General features: G+C 43.3%; 1 protein-coding gene across 3 annotated transcripts in view; it reads right to left on the bottom strand.

Annotated features, from left to right (window-relative positions):
- AGK (acylglycerol kinase) overlaps positions 1-24,359 on the bottom strand; it is a 41,344-nt gene that overhangs the window by 12,189 nt on the left and 4,796 nt on the right. Inside the window, exons 3-11 of one of the 3 annotated variants that reach the window (XM_059726470.1) lie at positions 23,445-23,529; positions 16,323-16,362; positions 11,367-11,446; positions 10,108-10,183; positions 8,684-8,776; positions 6,498-6,530; positions 4,391-4,485; positions 1,070-1,139; positions 145-224 (exon numbers count right to left, since the gene is read on the bottom strand). In XM_059726470.1, the coding sequence (XP_059582453.1) occupies positions 145-224; positions 1,070-1,139; positions 4,391-4,485; positions 6,498-6,530; positions 8,684-8,776; positions 10,108-10,183; positions 11,367-11,416 (497 nt within the window). In that variant the 5' untranslated portion in view covers positions 11,417-11,446; positions 16,323-16,362; positions 23,445-23,529. The remainder of the gene's footprint in view (positions 1-144; positions 225-1,069; positions 1,140-4,390; positions 4,486-6,497; positions 6,531-8,683; positions 8,777-10,107; positions 10,184-11,366; positions 11,447-16,322; positions 16,363-23,444; positions 23,530-24,359) is intronic. The other 2 variants (XM_006278274.4, XM_059726471.1) reach the window with 2 other exon arrangements.

Raw genomic sequence — 24,359 nt, 5'->3', positions numbered from 1 at the left:
GCTATGGGCTAGGTCTGGGTTTAATGCCAAAAATGAACAGATAGGAAAGTGCTCAAGAAGAACTTCACTGATAAGAGTTGGGATGTGAAGAATATAAAGAGATATTTAAAAAGGCACAACTATAAGAAACACTCTATTCTTTACTTGCTAACTTTAACTCCTGTGTCTCGATAAGATCCCCATCTTAGCCCAGTCACTGCAAACACAGGTTGTTCCTTTTCTCCCTGTAAAGAAAAACAAAGTGCAAAATTTACATCTTCTTGTCTTTTTCTGCAAACACAAGTCAGTCATTTCTGCAAAGGCAGCTGATTTATGGTCAGTCTCAGAAATGGAATTTCCCAACAAGGGTGTGTGCCATGACAGCAGGCAATAAGGGCCGAGCAAAACACAAAGAGTATATTTCCCTGATTACTCCCAACAGAGAGGAAAGAAGGTTTCTAGCAGGTTGAATGTGACTGCAGACCCAGCAAGGGCCACTGCATTTTGTGGATACAGTTAGGCTAAAACAAAGAGTGCTGCACACCATTGCTAAGCACCAGACATGTAGGCAGCCATCTGCTTGCAGAACAGAAATCAGAAAAGAAAAGGTGCTCAAAAAGTGGAACTGGCATGGTCAGAAGGTGTCTAATCTCAGATTTTCCAGGATGGTAGGCTGTAAATTCCAATATATATGCAAGATAGAATTTAAATCATCTCAGCATGTAAATCATCTCAGCAGTGCTGTTATTACTCTATTACTCCTGACATAACACTATTTGCAGGTTTTGCATTCATCTAGTACTTTCAGCCTCACAAGACTTCTAGACATTCAAACATTTCTTCCAGCTTACAACATCCAAATTCACTGCATGGAACCCATTTAGAGGACAAATGGCATGATTGCCTCTAAAACTACTCATGTCAGAAGCAGAGTCATGACTTCACTGCCCAAAAAGGAATAGTTCTTGTTACCTTACAGGATGCCCGGTAACTAATGAGTGTGGATTGGATAGAAATACACAAGAAATGAGCAGAAAAGTGTTGGGGATACTGTTCCCATCAAAAAGCATGAGTGGTACGTGCTCTTTACCTTGATCTGCAGTATGTCAAGTGGAACTGTCTCACCCTTCAGAATGGCAAGTGTAGCATTAGTGATGCACCTAAAAAAACATAACAAAACAAAAAGCCAGGGGGGCCTGCTTTGTGCTAGACTCTGCACTAACAGAGTGGAAAACAGATGCCACACCAAAGCTCTTACAATCTAAATTATGTCTCATTTTCTTATAGATTCGAAGCAAATGGAGGCAGCGGCAGTAAGTGACAAAGCCCATGTCTTAACAGATGGAGGAAGAGACAGATGCCAGAGAATGGAAAGATGTTTCCAGCTTGTCTGAGAAAGATCTCTGTCCCAATTAGTTTTGAAGATCATATACCTTGTGCATTCCCGTCTGCTTTGGAAGCAGACTTCTGAAGATTCCAACTCCAAATTTCTTTTCCTGTTGGCAAGCAGAAAATAAGCCCGGGGGGTGGGGGGGGGCAGGAGTGATCCAAGCCTAAGCACAGGTGTACATTAGTGCTGCTTCTACACTGCATCAGTGCATTCATCTGCCTAGGAAAGCAAGCACTACGCAGATTTACAGACACCAGGCAGAGCAGAACCCAACCAACTAAGGTTCCCTGGTACAGAAAGCAAGACAGCGACTTCTGAGAAACTAAGGGAGAGATCTAAAGAAATGTCGCTCACACACAGTATCAAGTGACTGAGATTCAAAGTACTTTATTACATTAAATGAATCTATTCTATGCTGTTTTATCCTTGCACATATACCCATTGCCTCAGCTCATCCTAACTCAGCTTTCATGCTGATGCTGTTACTAGCTACTTGTTTCCCCATGGTTCATTTTAAGGGAACACATAGACTTAAAAGTGTTGCAGCTAAACTGTTCCATTTCCTAAATAAGTCTGTATTAGCTAGTCAGAGATGTTTAAGATGAATTTCCTCCATAAGTTACCAATTAAGAACTGCATTGAAGATTGTGCGCATCTGCTGTGTTATTAGAATCAACAACCCACTTGGAGTCTAGTCTAGTACCCAAGGAATTCAGCAGGGGTCTTCGCACAAGCTTCAGTGACCACGAATCAGGAAGCAGGAATCTGTCCCCTTCTCACTCTTCATTATGGCTTGTGCAAGAGAAAATCATGCTCAATTCTGCATGTATGCCTTAGGAGTGAAGAGCCAATGCCCACATATTTCTATTTTAAAACGTTACTATTGTGATTCTTAAGTCAGTTTTTGTTATGGATGTGGGTTGTTGAATCTGTTCACTGATGGTCATTTCAACTTTCCAAATATGTTGTATTCCCTACTTATACAATTCATTACCCACAAACAATGAATTATTTTGGACTGAATTATTTTTAGTCTTCAAAGCCCAAACATGAATTATTATTTTAATCCTAATTGCTGTTTACAGCCTTGTCAATCTTGTTGAGTTTCAAAGCACTCTGGGAATTTTCATGAAGGATGGCATACCAGTTGGCTTGTGGGCTTTATGATGGATACTAGCTTGGAAAGCAAATGAGTCACCATGGGTGACAGGTGCCTCCCAAGTCTGGGGGGCAGCAGTGGGGCAGGACCAAGGGGGGGGTCCCCCAGTGTGCCAGTGGCAGAGCCAATTTTGGGGGAGGCACAAGCACTTTCTGTACCCTACTACCAGCTGGACTGCTGCTGTCAGGGGGGGCACCAGCTCTCGGGGGGGGGGGGGGGGCGGAGGGCGGGCACATGTGCATCCCCCCTACACATCACCTATGCAAGTCACCAAGAACACTAGAGTAAAAAGACCTGAGTGAGGGAAAGATATTATGGGAGGGTGCAGTGAGGATTGGAAACTAGAAGAATGTGCAGCGAAAAGGATGGGTTCATTGACTGAATTAAAAAAAAAAAATGAAGAAAATAATCATATAAAACAAAATGAAGGAAACACAAATTAGTATACTGGATGAGACCCATGCTCCAAGTAATCCTCTCCCATCTCCAACAGTCGTCAGTATCTGAATCTTCAGATAAAAGGGCAAGATGACCTACAGTAGCAGTAATAGGATAAACTGCCCTTTTCATACTCCATTCAAGGAAAGATTCCTCCTTACCCCTTTTACACATATATTAGGTTATGACCCAGGCACATGCAAGTATTTTGGGCACAGGGCCACTTACCGAATTTTGGCAAGCTGTTGAGGGCCGCGCAGGTATCCCCACCCCTTGACAAGTGCCCCGCCCCCTGGTCGCTATCTTGTGACCAGAAGTCCCGACCCCTAACCCTGACCTTTGCCAGCAGAAGTCCCTCCCCTTCCCCCACAAGAACTCCTTTCAGCAAGGGCTTTTGCCATCTCAGAACCAGAAAAACACCAAATTATATTCTAAAAAGTGAGCATCTACAACATTCTTTAACTGATTTCAAAAAATATTTTTTCCTGGTTTACATGCGTTTCTGTAGTGTATATAGAGGTAATTGTATATAATAGCTTAAAATGAAGTCTTACTCTTGTATCTTGTAGGGGGGTGGGGGCATGGGATATGTGGGGTGTGGGCTGCTATGGGGTTTGTGGGGGGCTGTGAGTGGGCGGGGGGGTGGCTGGGGTGTGACAGGGTGTGGGGATCTGCGTGTATGGCAGTGCGAGGGGGGGTGTGGGTGCACGTGCATGGTGGGGGGTATGTGTGGGACTCGCCCTACCAACCCCCCCGCCCCCCCCCCCCCCGGGGTATTGGCACAGCCCCATACTCCCGGTTCGGTAATGCAGCCAGGAGCAAGAAGGCAGGGAAATGGCTGGGAGCAGGGTTGAGCTGCTGCGTCCTGCTGCCGGCTCCCCTTGGGTCCTACTGCTCCTGGCTCCTGTCATCTTTCACAGGCAGGCAGGAGCAAATAAATATTAAATTTACTAAATTTTTTAGGGGCCCTGCGGGCCAGATACAATGGCCCAGTGGGCTGGATCTGGCCCATGGGCCATATTTTGCCTCCCCCTGTTATAACTCCAAAGAATGAGTATTTATGTCCTTTTCAGAATTCATGGGTCATACAGGTTGTTCACTAGCCTTAATCCATTTAATTGTGGCTGCTGACATTATACACAGGAAGACCTTTTTTAAATCTGACCAAACATCTGGTTTCAATGGCATCGTCGGGTTTCACAAGATGATTGTGCCTTCTATTTAAAACAACAACAACAACAAAGTTTCCCTCAGTTTAATATTTTCCACCTTTCAGCATCATGTCCCACTCTCAGGCCCAACTCTAAAGAGCCGCAATTACCATAGAAAAGAGGATGAAAGGCAGGAGAGTGTACTAACTTTCCAAGCACTGCTCTCCTTAACAATAAACCAAAGCATCCCTCCCTCTTGCACACAACACTTACTGGACTTGATTTGTGCTTTCAGGGTAGAGTGTGTGGCTCAGGGTACTGGTCTTCCCAAGGGGTATGAATCCAATTGGAATCTTACTGAAGGCAGCCTGGAAACATGAGAAGAGTAAATTAACATTTGCATCAGCTGAATTAAGCTTCCTGTGTGGAGAACACAGCTGTGCCTGGTATCAACCCGTTGGCATTAAGCAATCAGACACTTCCTGAAATGAGGCAGTAATACACAATGACTCAGAACATGGCATCCAAGTCTCTGAACCCACCAATGCCAACTGGTTACAGAGGAGCTTTCTCTAAACATCAGGGGTGTTTTTACATACAGGTTGGCAGATATGTGCTAACTAATGTATGGAATCTGTCAGCATTCTGCTTTCTTCCCCTATCCTGAAGCACTAAATCTCTTTTAACTTCGTAGAAGCTCCCTTGATAGAGAAACCTTGCATTGCAAAGAGATTTTCTCACTTAAGCGAAAAAAGGATATTAACGGATTTCTCTGCAAGCCAACTCATGAAGCAGCAATGGCTTTGATTTTGGAGGCTGTCACCTGTGTTGGTTCCTGTATCACCCTGCTGTACAGGCCTCATTGGTGGAGTGAGTTAGTGCAACACACATCATCCTAAGCTGTGCTCCCTCAAGTGTCAGCAAATCAGCGTAAACTATTGTATATCACAAGGCACCATCTCCCTGATAGGTACAGCTACTTATGGCACTGTGTCAACTGCAGATCCACATTAGCTCAATGATAACCCCTTGCTATCACTTTGAACCATTTTCCCTTCATTTGTAAGATCTTACACCCCCCCCAAGCTCCTTCTGCTCATTCTCCCCAGAGTAGTCTTATAGCTTGTAGAAGACAGGCTGTTTGCAGGCCCACTTACTCCTGCTCTGCCTTCTCCATCTATTAAAAAGGACATCTTTTCAGCAGCCTTAATAACCTCGCGTACAAAATAGGGTTAGTAAGATGCCTCCCACGTACAAAGGGACAGAAAAGCACAGGTGGATAGGCAGTCCTGCAGGAACCATCAGATATAGATCAACCCCTTGGACAGAATTCCTTGGTGCTGGAAAATTCTGGGGCCCTAAAAACCACAGAATGACTGGCTAGGGCTGCTATGCAGCACTCTGCAAAATAATGCTGGGCCCAGGGATATTCTGCATTACAAATCAGTACAGCTGCATCACAAGGCACTAACTTCTGAAGTGCTGCTAAATGCAAAATGTGAGGAAAGACCCAAATAGTGTTATTTTGTAATGGTAATATCTTTAAATGATAAGGGTCTTAGGGATCATCTGTAACTGTAACAATATTGCAGTAAAAATGCACCTCTGTGAAGGTTTTTAAAATGACAATTAAAAAGCAGTGATTCAGTTGCACTGTTCAACTCCAATTTTTGTCTTGTCACATTCAGATGGAGTCAGTGCATAAACAGACACAATTTTAGTTGCCAAGTATGTCATCAGATCCTTGTCTTGATGATTTTATTGACTTTTTGCTGGGTTTTGCCAGGAGGTTTTGCCAGCAATCCTCCCCCACTTTATTAATTAGCACTGTCCTATCCATTACAAAATATACCACTCCCAATGCAAATATTCTAGCATTGAGTGCTTCACACTGCCTTCTGCAACACTTACCCAAGTAGAAATTCACTGCTCAAATACTGATATAAAATGATCATAAAGGGGTAGAAGCATGGGCTACACTAAATTCCATTTTAAGTCCATACAAATATAGGAAATAGTAGGTTGTTTTGGTCCAGCTCTGCTACCAAACAAACACGCAAGCAAAAAAGCTATGCACAGCTGGTCCATGGTCCTTTGAAAGGTTTGTGGTTGGCTTCTCAATATTCCCTGCTCTGCAACCAGAGACTTCCCCTCTGTCTTGACTGAGAGCCATTCCACTCACTGAGAAAAGGAATGAAGAGCAGTAAGCAAGACAGCAAGACTCTTGCATAGGCAGCTCATCATCACCCAGCAAGTCATCCCTGGATTATGGAGCTATAATACCTGCAGCAGCCAGCTGACACCCAGAGACTCCTCTAAGCACCCAAGATGTTCTCCTCAAAAACAAATTAAAAACAAAATACAAAAACACTCCCCTCACCTCATCTGCTCTGCGGAGGAGCCCAGTTATGACCTGAAAAATAATGGAAACATTTAACTACAGGATTTTTTTGTGCAATTACAGTAATAGCCTACAAAGCATATGCTTTTGCTCTTCAGAACAGATGCACTTAGGATACATTTACTGTTTTATGGAATGGACTGTTGCGGCTTGCAGAGAAAAGGTGTACTTTCTGAACAAGCCATGGAGAATATGGCAGAGTTCTACAGGTACAATCATGGAAGCTGATGGCAGCATATATATTTGAAGATGTGCAGACTCAGATGCTTGTGAACATGTGATGATGGCCCTGAATATGCACTCTTTTCAAAGATCCATCAAACTGACAGTAGGACCTGTTAGATTATCTAGTTTGACTTTGCATCCAATACAGGGCACAGAATTTCATCCTATTGCTCCTGTACAATCCCAATAATTTCATGTTGAACAAAAGTGTAGCTTTTAAAAATATGCCTGTCTTGATTTGAAAAATCAGGCTGGGGGTACCATGTGCAGAGGGTTGTGGGGAGGGAGAACTGAGGCCCCTATAGTGAGGGGGGAGGAAATTGGGCAGGGCTGGGGCTGCTGCCCAGCCAGGGCAGCACATTGGGCTTGGGGCTGGAATGCGTGGCTGCAGGGCCTGGACAGGGAGTGGGATGGGGCCGCAGGCAGCTAGTCCGGAGGGCAGCTGGTGGTGGGGCTGGCTCCCCGCTGCTGTGTATGCTCCTGGGGGAGGGCACATGCCTCCCAAATTTGTGCACAGGGTAGGCTTCCTGCTGCAGGCTTGGACTGTCCTTCCCCACCCTGCTGTCCTTCCCCTGGGGCCTCTGTGCCCCAGGAAGCGGGACCCAGCGTGGCAGGGCAGAGTGGGGTGCAGAAGCTCAGTGCTGCCACCGCTGGGAGCCCCATGCTGCCATGGCAAAGTGCTCCCTGCCCATCCAGTAGCTGCTGCGAGGGGCAGGAGGCTGCAAACCCAGGTCTCTGGCCCCACAGCCCTGGCAGCTGGGGTCCACCCTCCAGCAGGGAAGGGGGGGGAGGGGGGGAAGGTTGTCATTGGGGAGTGAGGAACACCAGCAGGGCCTAGGGGGCTGTGGGTAGGGAGTGAGGGGTCATGGCATAGGCAGAGCACTGGCATATCAGGGCTTCTCAACACCACAAAACAGAGTGTGTCAGGGTGGGGGGGAAGAGCCACAGCTAGGCCCACATCGTGGTCAGCAAAGGGGACAGTGAGAGCCCTGATTTTCCATGATAAAAACCCCAAAATCAAAACGCTAAAATTTATAGCTATTTAGAATTTTATTATAGTGACTGAGGCACTGGTAGGCTTCCAAACTGCTTTAAAATTGTAAATATCTCAATAAAACATTTTGTTTAACCGACCCCTATATATATATATAGAGAGAGAGAGAGAGAGAGGCATTTCATTTTAATCACAGAAAAACATGGATTGTGGTGTTTTAAATCGGAGAATTTGCAATTTTTAAACAGAGAAAGCCAGGATCCCTGCTAATAACCTAACTTTGTACAAAAGGAGACTGGACAAATTCATGGAGGTTAGGTCCATAAGTGGGTATTAAATATGATCATGTTGAGATTGCACTTTTGACTAAGACAATCTAGGCCTCTGTTTGACATTGTAAGGGGAGAGGTGCAGGGAACGCATTACTCTGGATATGCCCTGCTTAAATACTGTTCCCCTTAGCAGCCACACTGCTAGTGGGAAAGAGGATACCGGGCTGGATTGACTATGGTCTGACCCAGTACAGCATCTCTTACGTTCTAAGAGAAGGAAGAACAAAGAAAAACATCTGTTAGGTTGCTGAAAAGGTTGCAGTGTAGTTATAGCAACAGGTTACTTTTTATTGTTCGTAACACGGAATCATAGGGGTACACAACTGCAAACAGTTTGAGAACTGGTACTTGGGAATACTCAAACTCTGTAAAAGGAAACCACCAAAAACAATCACCCACACATACCATCACTTTTGGACTGAGAATAGCCTGAAGAGATTTTCCCCCTATACACTGTAGCAAGTTACAAGGGGGGGGGGGGGGAAGGGGGCGGGGTGAATAAGTCTCCAACCAGAACCAAAGCAATGCTGCCATTATGTTACCCATCCTCCAGCATCCTACCCCTAACATAGCGCTGTGGCTCTTAAACTCAAAGAGAGCTGCTACAAGAGTACCTCCTGGACAGTTCCATCCCCTCCTGCAATAATAATCAAGTCTGTGTTCTCCATCAGTTCCAGCAGCTTCTTTGCTTGTCCTTCATAATCTGTCTGAGATAGAAAGAGAAACCAAGCATCAGAAACTCAGCTTATCATGCCTAGGATCACAGGCATGTCTACAGAAAAGTGACGTTTGCTCCATAAGCTCTCTAAAGACGTAACATCATGCACCTTGAAAATTATGTGCACAGAAATCACTTCACTGGCTTGTGAAACAAGTCCACTGTTTAACAGTATGTAACATCACTATACAAAAGGCAGAGGCTTTGTAAACCTCCAAAACTAGTTTCAGAGTAGTGCAAATCCACAAGGAGCATTAAGGTCAAGTACATTTTATCCAAACTGAAAAGTACTTGAATACTAAGGAATCACTGGATCTTTAGTCAAAGACTGCGATCTTGTCTCCTCCAAGATGGAGAATCTCTAATACCAATATCTCCCAACACTATGTTGTTTATCTTGTTCACTGCTGTCATCTGGCTTAATACTAAGTAAGTGCATTTACTGGACCAACAACACTATTTTCTGTAGCATGAAAGTTATTCGCAATGGTCTCTCATTCAACTACTGACCCGGCCACATTTTGCTTAATTCCTGAAATGTACAGTTGAAAAAAAATTGCAGCTTGACAAAAGCCTAGTAAAATAAATAAAATGTTCTCCTGGGCTGACACTGTGTCTTTTTAACAGAATAGAGACAGGCACTGACAAAACCAGAGGTTTATGAAAGAAACACTAACACAATCTTATCACTAAGGCTACAAGATGGAAAGATACACCTGTCAGAGTACAATCATTTTCTAAAAGAGCAGCATTTATTGCCAGAATATAATGCATATGAAACTAGTTAAAGTTTCCCAATCCCAAGGAGCTTTCAGAAACAGCAAGATCCCTACATGTTTATTTTCCTTTTCTTTTACTTTGTGTTTTAGCATTCCCAAAACGTTCCATTACTTGGGGATCCATTAAAGTATGCAAAGTTATTTTTAATCAATATATACTGTTCTATTGCAGTACTAACTTCTTGAATTTTATAGATTCAGGCAGAGCAGACAACCCCAATGACTGTGTGCCTAAACTACCAGATGACTCTAAGATTTAGATTCTCCTCTCAAATATTAATTACAGGAGGGTTGCCTTACACAAGAACATAAATCCATCCCATCACCCCCACTGAAAACTAAAAGTAATTCAAGAAGTTTGTAAACCGAACAGAAATTTAAATATATATATTAAATACTAGGCTAAGGTTTCAGCATTTATAATTCTCTGATTCCCCCAATACTCCCCAGCAATATTCCAACAACAAATGCCTCCCTTCAGATGCCTACAGAGATATACCAATGGTGAAGACACAGCAAGCCTAAACAGATCATCCCTTACCTTAACTATTGTTACATCCAAGCCAGATAAGTGCAAAATTGGAGCGGCATTCTTTTCAAAGAGGTTCCTAGCTTTGCTAAGGAAAGTAAAGGAGGAAATGATTTAGTTGTGTTGGGTCTTAAATATTCAAAAAACAAGAAGGAATGCCTGATCTGTATACACAACAAGGCAGTTTGTTTCTTAGACTGAATCTTTAAGTATTGAATCTTTTTGATACAGTTTTAATAAATGCAGTAGCAAGTTCCAAACTAATAATAATAAAAAAATAAAAAACAGTAAGACTTCCAGAAAACAATATATTATTTATTACAAAATTAGCAAGCCATGGAGCAGCAGGCCTTAAAACCATGAAGAAATTCTATGTTAAATTTTAAGAAAATAGTTTTAAACAGTTACTAGTTTCATACATTATTTAGTAAGTTTATGAAACAAAAACTTTACCTGACCTTGTTTTAGTAAAGCTGTCATGCATTTTATGCCTGTTAATGCATAATAAAATAACTGTGCCATTAATTATAAATTGCGTACAATGAGCAGAACCCAGGGAACAGAAAATCGAGACTATACATTTATGGATACTGTATATTTTTCAAAGATGAGTGGTTTGTTGCAATTCCACCTTGTTACCACAGAACAAAAATGCAAGTCTATGTGGTTCCAGGTAAGGTAACTTAACTCTCTTTTAATTATTCTCTGAAACCCACCAGAGACGTTAAGTGACAGGCAGTCCAGCCAAACTAAAGGGATACACCCATGCATCCCTAGCACTACTCAATACTATGCTGACCATTCCCCCGAAACATTCCCAAAGAACTGCTGACTGTCTCCAGAAGCCTAGCTCTGTGCCCAGTTTTACAAGGCTCATGCCCATGGTATTCGGCACATCCCTCCTCAGGGTTAATTCTCATGTGACAGGAGCACTGGCTATCTACTACTGCTTCTGTGTTTACTGAGGAGGAAACCAAGACCTGCTTCAAGAAACAAATGCTGAGGAACCAAAGAAAGGATTTAAGAAAACTAAGAATGGAGGAGGCTTAAATGATTTGGGATTCATTCACCGAACGTGAACTTTTCATTTTCTTTAAATTACCATTTCTGATCCAAAGTTTCAGGTACACGAGCACACACAAGTTGGATAACCTCAGGCTGGTGTGAAATGAAGGCAAAAATCAAGCCCAAAAGTTTAGCTGGGCCTTAAAGCAAAGGGAAACATATAGGGTATCAGAGATATGAAGAATGGAGGGGGAGGAAGTCTTTACCCTTTGCAAGCTGCTGGGTTGAGAAAAACTGTTGCTTTCTTCACTTGCATGCTGGAAGGAATCGACTGATTGCCAAACACCTACATAAGAGAAAATGGGATCGAAAATAAGTTTCTCGCCTCAATCAGTTTTTAGGTACAGTATTAAATAGTGCATCCAAACAAACAGCATTATACTCCTACCCCACCCTACAAACAAATGGCTTCCCATTAGCAGAGCTTTGTCCTTAACAAGTTTGTTTCAAAGTCACCCACAATTTCACAGACTGAAATCCTCTACTCCATTTCTTCGAAACCACTACCATTCTCTTTGAATTCCAACCTTATTTTTCCAGCCAAGGACAAAAATCTTGGGAGCTGTTCCTGAGTCTAAAATTACTTTTTTCTTCCTTCCCACATAATTCTTGTATATTTGTCTACCACTTCCATCATAACACTGCCAGAACCCACTGAGGCACTGTTTTGGCACCCCTACCTTTATCTACAAGGTTATCGGTATTCTCTCTTTGTTGTTCTCCTTGAACCCATGTGTTTTTAAACTTTAATATGAAGGAGAAAGAAAACTGTAACCAGACTACTTACTTTTACCAGTAAGCAGAACCCCATTAGATTTCTCTCCACCTCTGAATACAATAAAAAATAACCTCTTGATATTAAAAGGTTTTTCAATAGATTTACTGCATTCAGTCTGCTGTACTTTCTAGCCAAGAGTTTATTCCCACCCTGGCCACTTTCTCATCCCTCTCCCACAATTCAATGCTACAGCAGTGGGCAAGGGAGGGTTGTGTTTTTACTTGTGCTTCTTCATCTTTTAGATCTCCCTACTAGTTAACCCGAAACCAACACTTGCTACTTTTGGGCACCTATAAACATGATGGACCTTTGTATGTGACCTAATCAGCACGTCAGAGCAAACTCCATCAACTGAGTTTGCTGGAGCATGCTAATTAGTGCACTCCAGCAGCCTTCACATCATGTGTATTCAGTGTCACAGTTTCAAAATGGTGGCAGGGACATTTTAATTAAAGCTCGTTGAACAAATTTAGTTAAAGAGCCCCCATTGCCATTTTGAAGCACGGGACACTGAACACACATGACGCTGTGGGTGCTTTAATTAGAATGGCTCTCTGAGAGCACATGTATAGACGCCTTTTATTATGTTGTTGGAGCATCTCACAGCAATGATGAGGGAGCAAGACCCACTGTGCTAGCTGCTTACATTCAAAGAACGAAAAGGAGACTGTCCCTGCCTCTGTTCCTTTCTAATTTACAAGGAAGTATCTTTAAAGCATTTTGATGCCACACAACACATTATGCATGCAGAACACTCCATATTTCAGTGATCAGTAGCTATTCAAAGCTGTAATTAACTCCAATTATCAACTTTATCAGGGGAACCTGATTTAAGGGAAAATATATACGATTAAAGGCAGGGCATTAAATTCAATTTTCTTTTTAAGGAAACAGGAAAAGAAGGGAAAGGAAAAGAGTGCATGAGAGAGGTTACTGAAGGAAAAGAAAAAGGGGGGAAAAAAAAAAAAATCAAACCAGTGGCCCTTAAGCTTTATTGGAAAACAGCTGGAGAACCCCCCCCCCCCCCCCCCGATTAATTGTATTACAATTTTTTCTTTAGGGAAATCATGGGAAATGAGGGTCCTCATCAATAATCCTCTGGTACATTACAGCTGTTGGAAACAACTGATTATTCACTAGGGGCTGAGGGGGAATGCAATATATTTACTTGCTCCAAACAAACAGCCTCTTACTCCTACACAATCATTTCTTTTTCTGATATACTTAGGGTATATTTCTGTCACAAACTCCAGCTCAATGATGGGAAATTTAAAAAAAAAGAGAAGTTTTTATAAGTTGCTTAGGAGTCTATCTCCATGAAAAATATATTTGAAGACAAAAATGTAGGAAGGTCAATGCCTTTTTCATTTGTCTGCTGGCAGCAGAACTCCAGATACTGTTTCCCCCCAGTGATCGCAGCACCCAAAAACCACTTCTAATACTTTACACATACCTATCCGTTTTCATACCAAGATCTCAACATGCTTCATAAACACTGATTAATCCCACATACCACTTTAAGGTGCAGGCTATAGAGAAACTGGAAAAGCTCCAGAGGTGTGGAACAAAAATGATAAAGAGCTTGGAAGGAAAGAGGTTGAAGTAAATAGGCATGTTCAACTTGTGGAAAGAGCAATTAAGAGGGGCATGATAGAGATCTTTAAAGATCTGGAGGTCTGCCATGAAGAGGGGGAAGATCTTTCCTCTGTTGCTGCAGAGTAGGACAGGTAGCAATGGCTTGAAATTACAGCAAAGCAGTTAAGACTGGATACCAGGAAAGCTTCTTCACTGTTGTAAGTCAGGCAGTGGAACAGACCACCCAGGAAAGTTAAGAAATTTGCATCAATGGAGGTTTTCAAGAGTAGGTAGGATAAGCATTGCTTAGGGATGATCCAGGAGTGGCTATGTCTGGAGTATGCTATAAACAGCAGCAGTTGGAAGTCCAACAGCTCCCTATGAATGGATCACTGGGAGATCACAAGCAGAGCTCAGCAGCCCTGAGCAGGTGGATATGAGAGAGGACAGTGCTCAGCAGCCTGATGAATGGATGCTTTGGATAGGGATGATCCCATCTTGAGCAGAGGGCTGAACTTCTAAGGTTCCTTTCTAGGATGCTATGTTTCATAGTTGGCAGGGTCAGAAGGGACCTGAGCAGATCAAGTCCGACCCCCTGCCATGGCAGGAAAAAGTACTGGGGTCAAATGACCCCAGCAAGGTGTTCGTCTAACCTCCTCTTAAAGACCCCCAGGATAGGAGCCAGCACCACTTTGCTTGGAAGTTGGTTCCAGATCCTAGCCACCCTGACCGTGAAGTAGCGCCTCCTGATGTCTAGTCTGAATCTAGCCACTGCCAGCTTGTGGCCGTTATTTCTAGTCACTCCTGGTAGTGCTCAGGGGAACAGGGACTCCCCAATGCCTGCTGGTCCCCTCTGACTAGTTTGTAACAGGCCACTTGATCCCCCCTCAGCCTTCTCTTGTGGAGGCTGAACAGGTTCAGGTCCCTTAGCCTCTCCTCATAGGGCCTGCCCTGCTGCACCCTGATCATGCGGGTGGCCCTCCTCTAAACCCTCTCAATGCTGTCCACATCCCTCCTGAAGTGCGGCACCCAGAACTGGATGCAGTACTCCAACTGTGGCCTGACCAGTGCTGCATAGAGGTGGAGGATCACCTCCTTGGACCTGCTTGAGATGCACCTGTGGATGCATGACAAGGTGTGATTAGCCTTCCTGACCGCGTCCCCACACTGTCGCCCCATGTTCATTTTGGCATCAATAATGACTCCAAGATCCTTTTCTGCCTCTGCACTGACAAGAAGGGAGTTCCCCAGCCTGTAGGTATGCTGCTGGTTCTTCTTCCCCAGGTGCAGCACCTTGCACTTGTCAGTGTTGAAACCCATTCCTCCTTTATCCCTCTGCACGTTAAAACACTCTCTCCCTTGCCTGTTGTACACTTCTGATGCACAATTGGTTCTTTTTATCTTTCCCTGCAAATCCATTTTTCTTTGCTCTTCCTTGAATTCCCAGCAGTCTGGTAGCATCTTTCAGATTCTAAGGTATTAACAGTTTTTTGTTGAAGGTGTATTTAAGACACTGATCACTTGAACATTCAAGCACCGAACAAGACAACAAAAGAAGCATAGAAGTCTGAAGCAAAATATGTTCTCTATCAGTGCTGCAGGATAATTTGAGGGTATAGTTTCTGCTATTTATTATGAGAGGTGATCATAGGGAAATTTTGTTCTTCTGCTCCTGTACAGTTTGAGCTTCTCGTAATCTATTTGGGCAAACATTTCCATAGGCTGGGTCATGTTGCTGTGAATATCTTCTCCTCAGCATCTGACAGTCTAAATTTGGATTTCTCCAGGTGCATCACTGTTGTGAAACATAGTGACAGGAATACTCACCTTGAGAAGTTGAAGGTCTGATGAAAAAAAATCATTTTCACCCTTCCTTCTTGGTACTCAGAAACAACACTCATGGGTACCCATACAAAAGCTGATGAAATCCCTTTCTCAAGGTGGTGGCAATGATGAACACGCGTAGAACAAGATTTAAATCACAAGCTGGAAAGAGGTAGTGAGACTCCTGAAACGTGTGCTCGGCTGGGGTGGAATGACTTGTGTGCAGTCCCTGGGCAGCAGCACTCATGTCAATCAAAGCGCGCTTGTTAAGTTCAGGATTCCCACAAAAAAAAAAAGAAAAGACTACAAGAGTGACCTGGCTGCACAGACTCTGGATAACATAAGTACATGGGGAAAGAAAACAGCGAGTCCACAATCCCCGTAGGGTATATGGACACCGAGAACTCATTTTACCCTCGCTGACCTAAGAGTGGATGCCCTACATTCAGTTACTTGCACACAAACTCAGATGCTACATTTGCCATCTTCAGTAGAGTTACGCTGGATTGAACAGGCAAGGACACTGACTAGCTTATGAACCCCAAAGATGGTCTCTCTAGTTCAAGATCAACATAAAGAAGCTTTTGCTGCTTCTCTCATGATGTACCTGCTCCATGACAGAGGTGAAATTTCAATCTCTTTGCCTGTTGATCCCTGCCTTTTCACCTCACCAGAATTTGGGAAAGATGGAATAATGAAACTTCCACAACTGGAAGGCTGTGCAAAACTGACCAATGCCAAGGAGATAACCCTTGTGATGTATTTCACTGTTCACAAACTGAATCCAAGCTACAGCAAGGGGCCTGACCCCCAACTGAATGTAGGGGGCCTTGTTCATCCTTTGGAGTCTCTGGAAAAGAACACAGATGGTATCGTTGTCAGGCTTGTCACGTAGAAGAGACCTGCTGGGAGAATCTCAGGAGTCCTGCACAACTGAGATAAGAAGGGGATTTTAATCTAATTTTATCACATTAAATGGTATTACCTGGGCTTCTTGGCATGCAGCTCTCCTTAGCAGGTTATCGCTATCAGGGAAGAGAAAGGAGAATGGGCATTAGATAATGTACATTTAAGGGGCCAGAGCAGGAATGGTTTGTTTTTCTTAAAACATATGCACGTGTCTTTTGCACTGTTTTGGCACACACAAAGTATCAAGCTATGACTTAATATCATACTGAAAACATTCTAATTAAGGGTACTCTTGGTTCTCTACACACACGTGTGCGCATGCACACACACAACACATGCACTTTTTGCTTGTTTTCCACTTCTTATTATGAAAGGCCAGGGTTTAAGATATAATGGGATTATATGGTTTTACAGGGTGCTGTGTAATTGTAGATCCTTTTTAAACTCCTATGCAACTGTGTTCCAGAACCTAACCTTTCCTTCCCCACAACTTTAAGGATGAATTCTCATTTATACCAAGGTCATTTACTATTCTTAATGCATAAAAGGGACTTAGAGTGGACAGACATGCGATTTGCAAGGCTTTAATTTTCTTTTTATTATATCTAGGAGGAAAACCTTGAGTTTGTCAACTGAACAAACTACTACAGCAATGATGCCTGCCTGAATCTACAGCTGGCCTGAAACAGTAACTCAGAGAGATGTGTACTGCCTCACATGACAGTGTGGTACAATACTCAATCACAGCATTAACTACTTCACTGCTGAGTATTTCCGCAGAAAAAACAGACATATATTTATTAGCCATTGGTGGACATAGGGCTGCATAACAGAACAGGTTGTATATCAGCAACAAGATTTTGCTGGGCAGAGGAACAAAATTCAATGCTCCTGCCACCTACAGACAATCACTCTGCATCTGCCCAAAAGAGGGTGAAACGATGCGTCCTTTCCTACAGTCTCCCCACTAGGTACTTAAGCATCTTTTCACTCCTTTACTACAAAAAGACCCACCCATGTTCTCCTGGCAATTCTGAAAGGTACTTCTTCATCAACCCAAAATTCTCCAGCTTAATGAAAAAATTAAAATTTGTAATCAACATAAAATATTTTGAAATTAATATACTGAACCAACTGGAACTGAGGGCAGTGAGATAAAAAGCAGTGGTGAGGACTGGGGCAAGGAAGCATGTTTCTGAGCCCCAGGCACACCATTTTGGCCTCTGATAAATAATTTGGCCTCCTGTGCTGAAAGGAACAAGGAACACAGGGCCTTGTTAAGGGAATCTGGATTAGAACAGGATCCATACTGTGACATACATCATGTGAAGTTATAGGAGCTGTTCTTTGGGACATCATCATTAGCTGCTATGATGTCCTATAAAAGGAGAGAGATTGTGACTTCAAGGTGAGGAAGATGGGGACTCTTCAGCACAACAGCCATGGAAATAGACTTAGTTTAAAAAAAGTGAAAACAAGAGAAAACATATAAAGAATGTATCACCTGAATAGAGTGCTACCAGTCTATTTATCAGTTTCTCAGAGGCATGCTTTAATGTTGTTTGTTCTTTAAAATCGAAGTGATAAATCATTTGTATTAAGAAACAGAAACATTCCTTACAGGAGTGACAGATGTGTGACCAACTGCAGTTTAAGGAATACTAGTTAAGATAACTCTAGGACTAACATGGTTTGCATGTCAGATGTCCTTTGCTATACTGAACGCCTGACTAGACATAATCCTCATGGATAAATCCAAATATTTCATTGTGAAATTCTTACAGGCCAGGAAATCTACCCTGTACAGCTGAGTAGATACCCTTGGCCCATACGCAAAATATAGTATAGACTTGACTATTTTAAATAATGATAACCCTAACAGATGACTATGTAGTTATCAGTTTTTGGTACTTCAGTAAGCAGTATCATGGATAAAAGATAAAAAAACTGAAAATCACATTAGGACAATATGTGCAATCTACCAGGAAAGCCATCTCATTTTGGCATACTGCACAGATATTTGTGGATAAAACCTGGTTTGTGCTTGGAACCCAGATACAAAGATTTTGAAGCCAGAAGGGACTACTATGAACACTTAGTCTAACCTGCTGCATTCCATCCCCCCAAATTTCACATTATTGCATCAAGCTTTTGGCTGATTCCACTACCGTATCTCTTCAAAAGACACCTAAACTTGATTTAAAGACTTTGAGCAATAAGGACTCTCTCTCATGTCTTGGTAACTTGTTTTCCTGGTTAATATGCTTCCAACTAAAAAGGCCAGGGAGGACACAACCTGCTCTGTCCCCAAACTTCAATCCACCCTTATTCATTCCAAATGGATGATGATCCAAAAGCCCATAAGATATACTTTGGAGGGTTTATACAGGTCAAGACATTGAACTTGTCATTGTTCAAACCATACTTATCAAAACCTGAAAAGAAATGAGTAATGTTTCAGCCTTCTATTCCTAATACAGGATTCAATCTTAGTATGTATTAGGTTATTAAAAAAAATGTTGATCATCCCAACTAATAAAAACATAACTAGTTAAGTATGTATTTTGTCTGCTTTATCTATTGTATTTACTAGTTTTACATTGTAACAAAGTATCCAATATAAGACTACTACTTAGAGGAAGAGAAGGCAGCAGAAAGAAGTTACATATTTACCACAAGACTCAGCTATCACATGTTGCCTGAATGAGTTTATGGCCATTTCCTCTAACTAGGGCAATATCCACAGGTAAACCATAAAGCAATTACTACCCTAGACTTCCCCTCAAGGCTTAGAGACACAGCTTATAGCAAAACAAATTTAAAGTACAGCATCTGCTGGCTTATCCAGTGATGCTTTCCTGCTGTCAAAATTAACCATGATATTGCTTGCAACTGGGCTAGCTTGGTTACCCAAGGGAGGGAGAAGAAAAAGACAGGGAAAAGTATGTCAAAGGCTGGGTCCATTGATAGAGCGCAGAGTGAAGTCAGTTCCATCCCATCCAGCAGTAAGAAAGCTCACCATGAAGTCAAGGCTTGGAAAGGTGGAACACAACAAAAAGGGTCCTTTATCTGAAATAATCATGTAGGAAACACAGTTTATTGCTTCTGTAAATTTGTTTGGTCCCTTTAGTTTGTGTACTGAAAGCAAAAACTCCAGCCTCTGCCCTTAACCATTGAGGACCTGCTGTCCTCAGTCGCAAACCCCCATGCTACAGGTCTGTGTGATCCTTAGAAACACAGGGGAGGAAAAGAGTGCATTAGGTAAAGAAGGGCAAAGGGCCAGAACCTACAACAATGGCTCATCTAGTCTGCCATGCTGTATCATGGACAGCTGTGGCACTGTAGCATACATTACAACAGCTCTTGGGTCTGCTCCAGCTTAGCCCTCTGCATTCCTGGGGTACAGAGACTGTGAAAGAACTGAGGGGCTAGGTCCCCTCTGTCAGAGCTGAGAACTGGGACTAACGTTTTGCATAAAAATACCTACTTTGTGTATATGTGTTTCTCAAGGTGAGAACTACGCCTCCAAGGCAGAGCTCAGGCGGCCAGGGCTACAGAGATGCTGCCCACAGAGGAGACAGCCAGGGCACCAGTGAAGCAAGACAAGCAGGAGGTAACACGTAGAGGTGCACCAATATAATCGGTTGCATATTGGATCAGCATAACAGGAAAATTAACATTATTGGCAATCGCCTTTTTTTGGCCAGTAATGTTATTGATAAATGCTGTGCGCAACCACAGGGCATGCACGTGGCCAGTAATGCAGCCCGGCAGCTTGGAGAGCAGTGTCCTGCTGGTAAGTCTGTGGGGAGGAAGGGTGGGGGGCAGACTGAGGCCTCCCCATGGTGAAGGAGGGAGTGGGGCAGGGGCAGGCGCTGCCCAGCCAGGGCAGTCAATGCGACCCCGTTGGGAGCACAACGAAGCTGCAGGCGGCTCGCTCGGGGGGTGCAGAGGGGTGGTGGTGGTTCCCCACCGTTCCGCACACCCCTGGAAGAGCACGTGACCCGCTAGATTTGTGGGTAGGGCCAGAGGTTGTGCTGGTCTCTTTCCTGCAGGGGAGCTAGGCCCCGAGCAAGCAGGGGGCAGGGCAGGCAGCTGTGGCACAGGCAAGGGGTGGCTACGGGTATGGAGAGGGGGGGATGCTATGGCAAATTTTGGGGTGACCATAGCCCACCCCATAGCCACCCCTCCCACTGCTGCCACTGCCTGCCCCACCCCTGCCCACCCTGAACACAGCCCTCGCCCAGCCCCACCTCCAGGAAGACACTGGCACAGCCCCTGGTCCTGAGCTCACAGTGGGCCGTCCACCCTTGCCCTGCACACAAATCCAGGAGGACGCATGTGCCCTATGCTTCCCCCAGGGGGGCACACAGCTGAGCTAAAGGATGTCTGTCCTGTCAAATATATCTTTGGCTTCTTTCAGTAGACCACAGCTTCAGCGCCCATCATACTGGTATTACCACAACATTAGCATTTCCATTCTATGCTTGGCTTTGGGAGGACACAAGAGTCAGACTGTCTGAATCTGCTTCCCCCAAAGACAGCATTTATGCTTAATACTTTTAATAAAATTAGAAACAAAAAGCTGCAGCAGCCACCCCAGATGGACCCACAGAGAAGCTGCAACTAAGTTATCATTTGGCAGGGACAAAGTGCAGCAATCAAATTATCACTAACAATGACACTCAACTCAGTGGAAATGAGAGCCAAAACCCTATAAGCCTTGCCAGTATTTTCTGGTGAAAGTCAACTCCTTGCTTAATACAAACAGAAGGGGAAATGTATCCCTTACTCAGTAACAGTATTTCTAGGTGGTACCCACCAACTCAATGTAATAAACCCAAAAGCCCCACAGCTTGACATAAAGATGAGCAAACTGTTAGTGTAAAGCACCACTAGAACCAGGTGCCAAGCCTGCCTGCAACATCCACTCTGGTAAATCAGCGTGTTGTGAAATGGTTAAATCAGTTCTGCTGGCAAGACGGGTTGGGAGAGGACTGCAGGTATGAGCCGAGTCATCTAGAGAGAGGAACTCTAGAAGCAGCCAGAACTGGGTAGAAAATCAGAACCATTTTTTAAATGTTCTTTTCTGGCCATTTTCTTTGTTAATAAAACCACACCCCAGGAAAGGATTGTTCACACTTTATGTACTGTGTCTTTGTCGAGAGGGCTGGGAAAAGCACATCATCACACTCAAAAAGTCTTGAATGGTCTCCGGAAATAAGACTGTGGTGGGCTCTTGGAGGGCAGGGGGTGGGCAATGATGTTAAGCATGCTTCTCTTGCCAGTTCTGGAGATTTCTACTCAGGTTCTTGGCAATGGCATAACCAGGTTCAGATCATGTGCTATCTCTTGCCTCATTTCCAGAGAAAGTGTTTGCCCTCATTACTTTGTGTTTGTCACCTGACATGAACTTGTCCATGATTCTCCAAAGAAGTGTGGGGATTGTTCCACAGGTGCATGCATACAAATGCACGTACCTCAGGCCTTGGCTTCATCTGTTGAGCAGAATCCTACTCATCTCTCTAGAAAGAAATACCAGAGTACAAATATGGGATCAAATGAAGCACACGTGTCAACTTGGCACAATTCTAGGGAAGGTCATGGAGACAATACTGAATTCTGCTTTTGCTTTTCCTACGATCTTCCTCTATCTTAAATGGAAGAAAACAGATTTTTAAGCAGATTATGATTTCTCACACATGTATATATGAGAAAATTGGAAGAAGTTAATGCTTATAAAACTTGGTAAGAACAGCAACAGGGCTTTAGATAGACACAGCCCAGCCAGGCACAATACAAATTACGTCCTTTGTGTCCATATAAGAAAGCAAATAATCCACCTGCAAAACCTCTGCTATTCCAGTTCTGGGCCTCTCCTGAAGGGATACCATGCATTGCACCAAAATATTTAGATATTATTATATTCACAATATTATTATACTCACAAATGGGGGGGAAGGTAATTTGATTTGCAACATCAATCAAACAGGATTTAAACAAAAACCTTCCAAAGGTGGAAGATCCATAGTGGCTCTCTCCCTACAACCCTACTCCACTGATAACTTTTGTCAAAACAAGACAGATAACAGCCTTTCCACCATTATAGCTACCACAGTTCGCAATTCTCCAAGCAACCACAAAAAGGCGGGGGGGGGGGGGGGGGGGTTGTAGTTACTGTGTGTCCATTCTTCCTTTCCTGTTACCTACTTGTAGGGCAGAGGGGGCATTTTCATTATTCCCAAAGGTAGGCTAGGGTCCAGATTCAGTGGGGCAGAGAGCCAACTGCCTAGTGGGAAAGGGATGAAGCTATGAACACAAAGGAGTACAATCCTCCCTTTCTCTACACATGCAGGGAAAACTCTCCCAGGAAGAGTCAATGAGAGCCACCTACATGTATTGCAGCAAAGGACTAACCATAAACAGGTAATTCCAGCACTCTTCTGTCCCTTTACAAACCAGAGGTGGAATATTACCATTTATTTGCTTGAGAGGCTATTACTTCAACTCTAATGAGCAACTGCACCCAAAAAAGTGATGGACCTTGAAATGGCAAAAAACTAAATGAGTTTCTCCCGGAAGTCTTTTGAAAAATCCACATAGATGGAGGGGAAAGAAAAACCTTCCTTTAGCTGCAAATGAACAAACAACACCTCAGACAGCTAATTCCAGAAAGTCAGAGGCTAATCTGAACTGATGTCAAGCTAAAACAAGTCCCTTCATCAGAAATTCCAGCAATGCCAAAAACTGAAGCACAAGACTTCACTAAACCTTTAATCTGTTCTAAAAGGGCAAATGTAAGTCTAGTCAAGTACACCTCATGCATAGTAATTCAGACTCAGATGTTGACAACGGCAAAAGCTCACAGGCAATATAATCTCTCTACGTGTCCTTTCTTAACTACTTCAATAGCTGCCTAGCACATCAGGTACCTGGAGTCAGACGTACCCCTAACGCAGGCGAGTGCAAGTGGCACATTAGCAATGGAAGAGGAATACATGACCGAATGCTACCGTACACTCTGACACAGCCAAGAGGCTGCTGCAGAATCCACCAATGAAGGGATTAACTACAGACTGCAATCCTGACCTCTCTCAGTCCTAGTCTTTCTCCCAATACAAATAACCCCTCAGGATACCGAAACTTCACAGGATTAGAGAGTATTTTATTGCTTTCCATTTGTTCCCTGCTTGCTTACTTTATGCTTTTGACAACACTTTACAGTGAGCTTCAGTGTTTCATGGATAATGCAAACCCCATTCCCAGGTCTTACAGGACAGCATCTGTTGGGGAAAACAGAAACACGGAAGAGACAAAACAAAAGTGATCACACAGGGACACCTGGAAAGAAATGTGAAGCGGGGGAAGCCTTGTGTATTCTGCTTAAATGGTTCTCTGCAGTACAGAGACCCTCAACCCTCTGCAGCAGCAGCCAGGAGGATCTATGATAGCAGGAAAGGCCTATAAAATATGTGGCTGAAGAGAACAGGGTCTAAAACAAGGCCCTATAAGGGCTCCTAGCAGCTGACAGAAGAACGTGTTCCTGAATAGGAGTCCCAGTCTCACACCAGTCCCCACTTTATTCATGTCAATTTGGGGCTAGCAAATTTAATTTGCTAAACACTGGCACAGTTTCATGCTTTTTGTGACTGAGATGATGATTTGAGATACATGAGAGTCGCCAGGAAAGAGACTGACGGAGAAAAATGGGGGAGAGAAAGATTTTCAAGTAAGGAGGAAAAAAAGAGAGAAAATGTAGAGGTGGAGATAATGAACAATGTAGGGAAAGCAAGAGAAAGAGGATTCAAGCTATAAGAAATGAAAAGGAAAAAAGGCACTTGAAACAACAGAGGCACAGATTCCACATGATCAATTGCAGGGGGACAGAAAATGCAGTGTTATTTTTGCCAAATCTCACAATTTTATTGCAAGTCTCATAATATTTGTTGTTGTTCTTAAAGCCCAGCTCCCTGAGACATGATTACGTAAAAATCTCAGCTTTCATTTAAAAAAAAAAAAAAAGAAGAAGAAAAAAACCCCCTTTATATTTTTGGGTCTTATGGATGTGAAAAAGTTGTAATACCTTAATCACCCAAATCTCAAAGAGACAAAA

This window comes from Alligator mississippiensis, chromosome 4 (assembly GCF_030867095.1).
Source record: "Alligator mississippiensis isolate rAllMis1 chromosome 4, rAllMis1, whole genome shotgun sequence".
Classification (NCBI taxonomy): domain Eukaryota; kingdom Metazoa; phylum Chordata; order Crocodylia; family Alligatoridae; genus Alligator; species Alligator mississippiensis.
The sequence above is the reverse complement of the archived record's forward strand: the minus strand, read 5'-3'. Positions and strand labels throughout refer to the sequence as shown.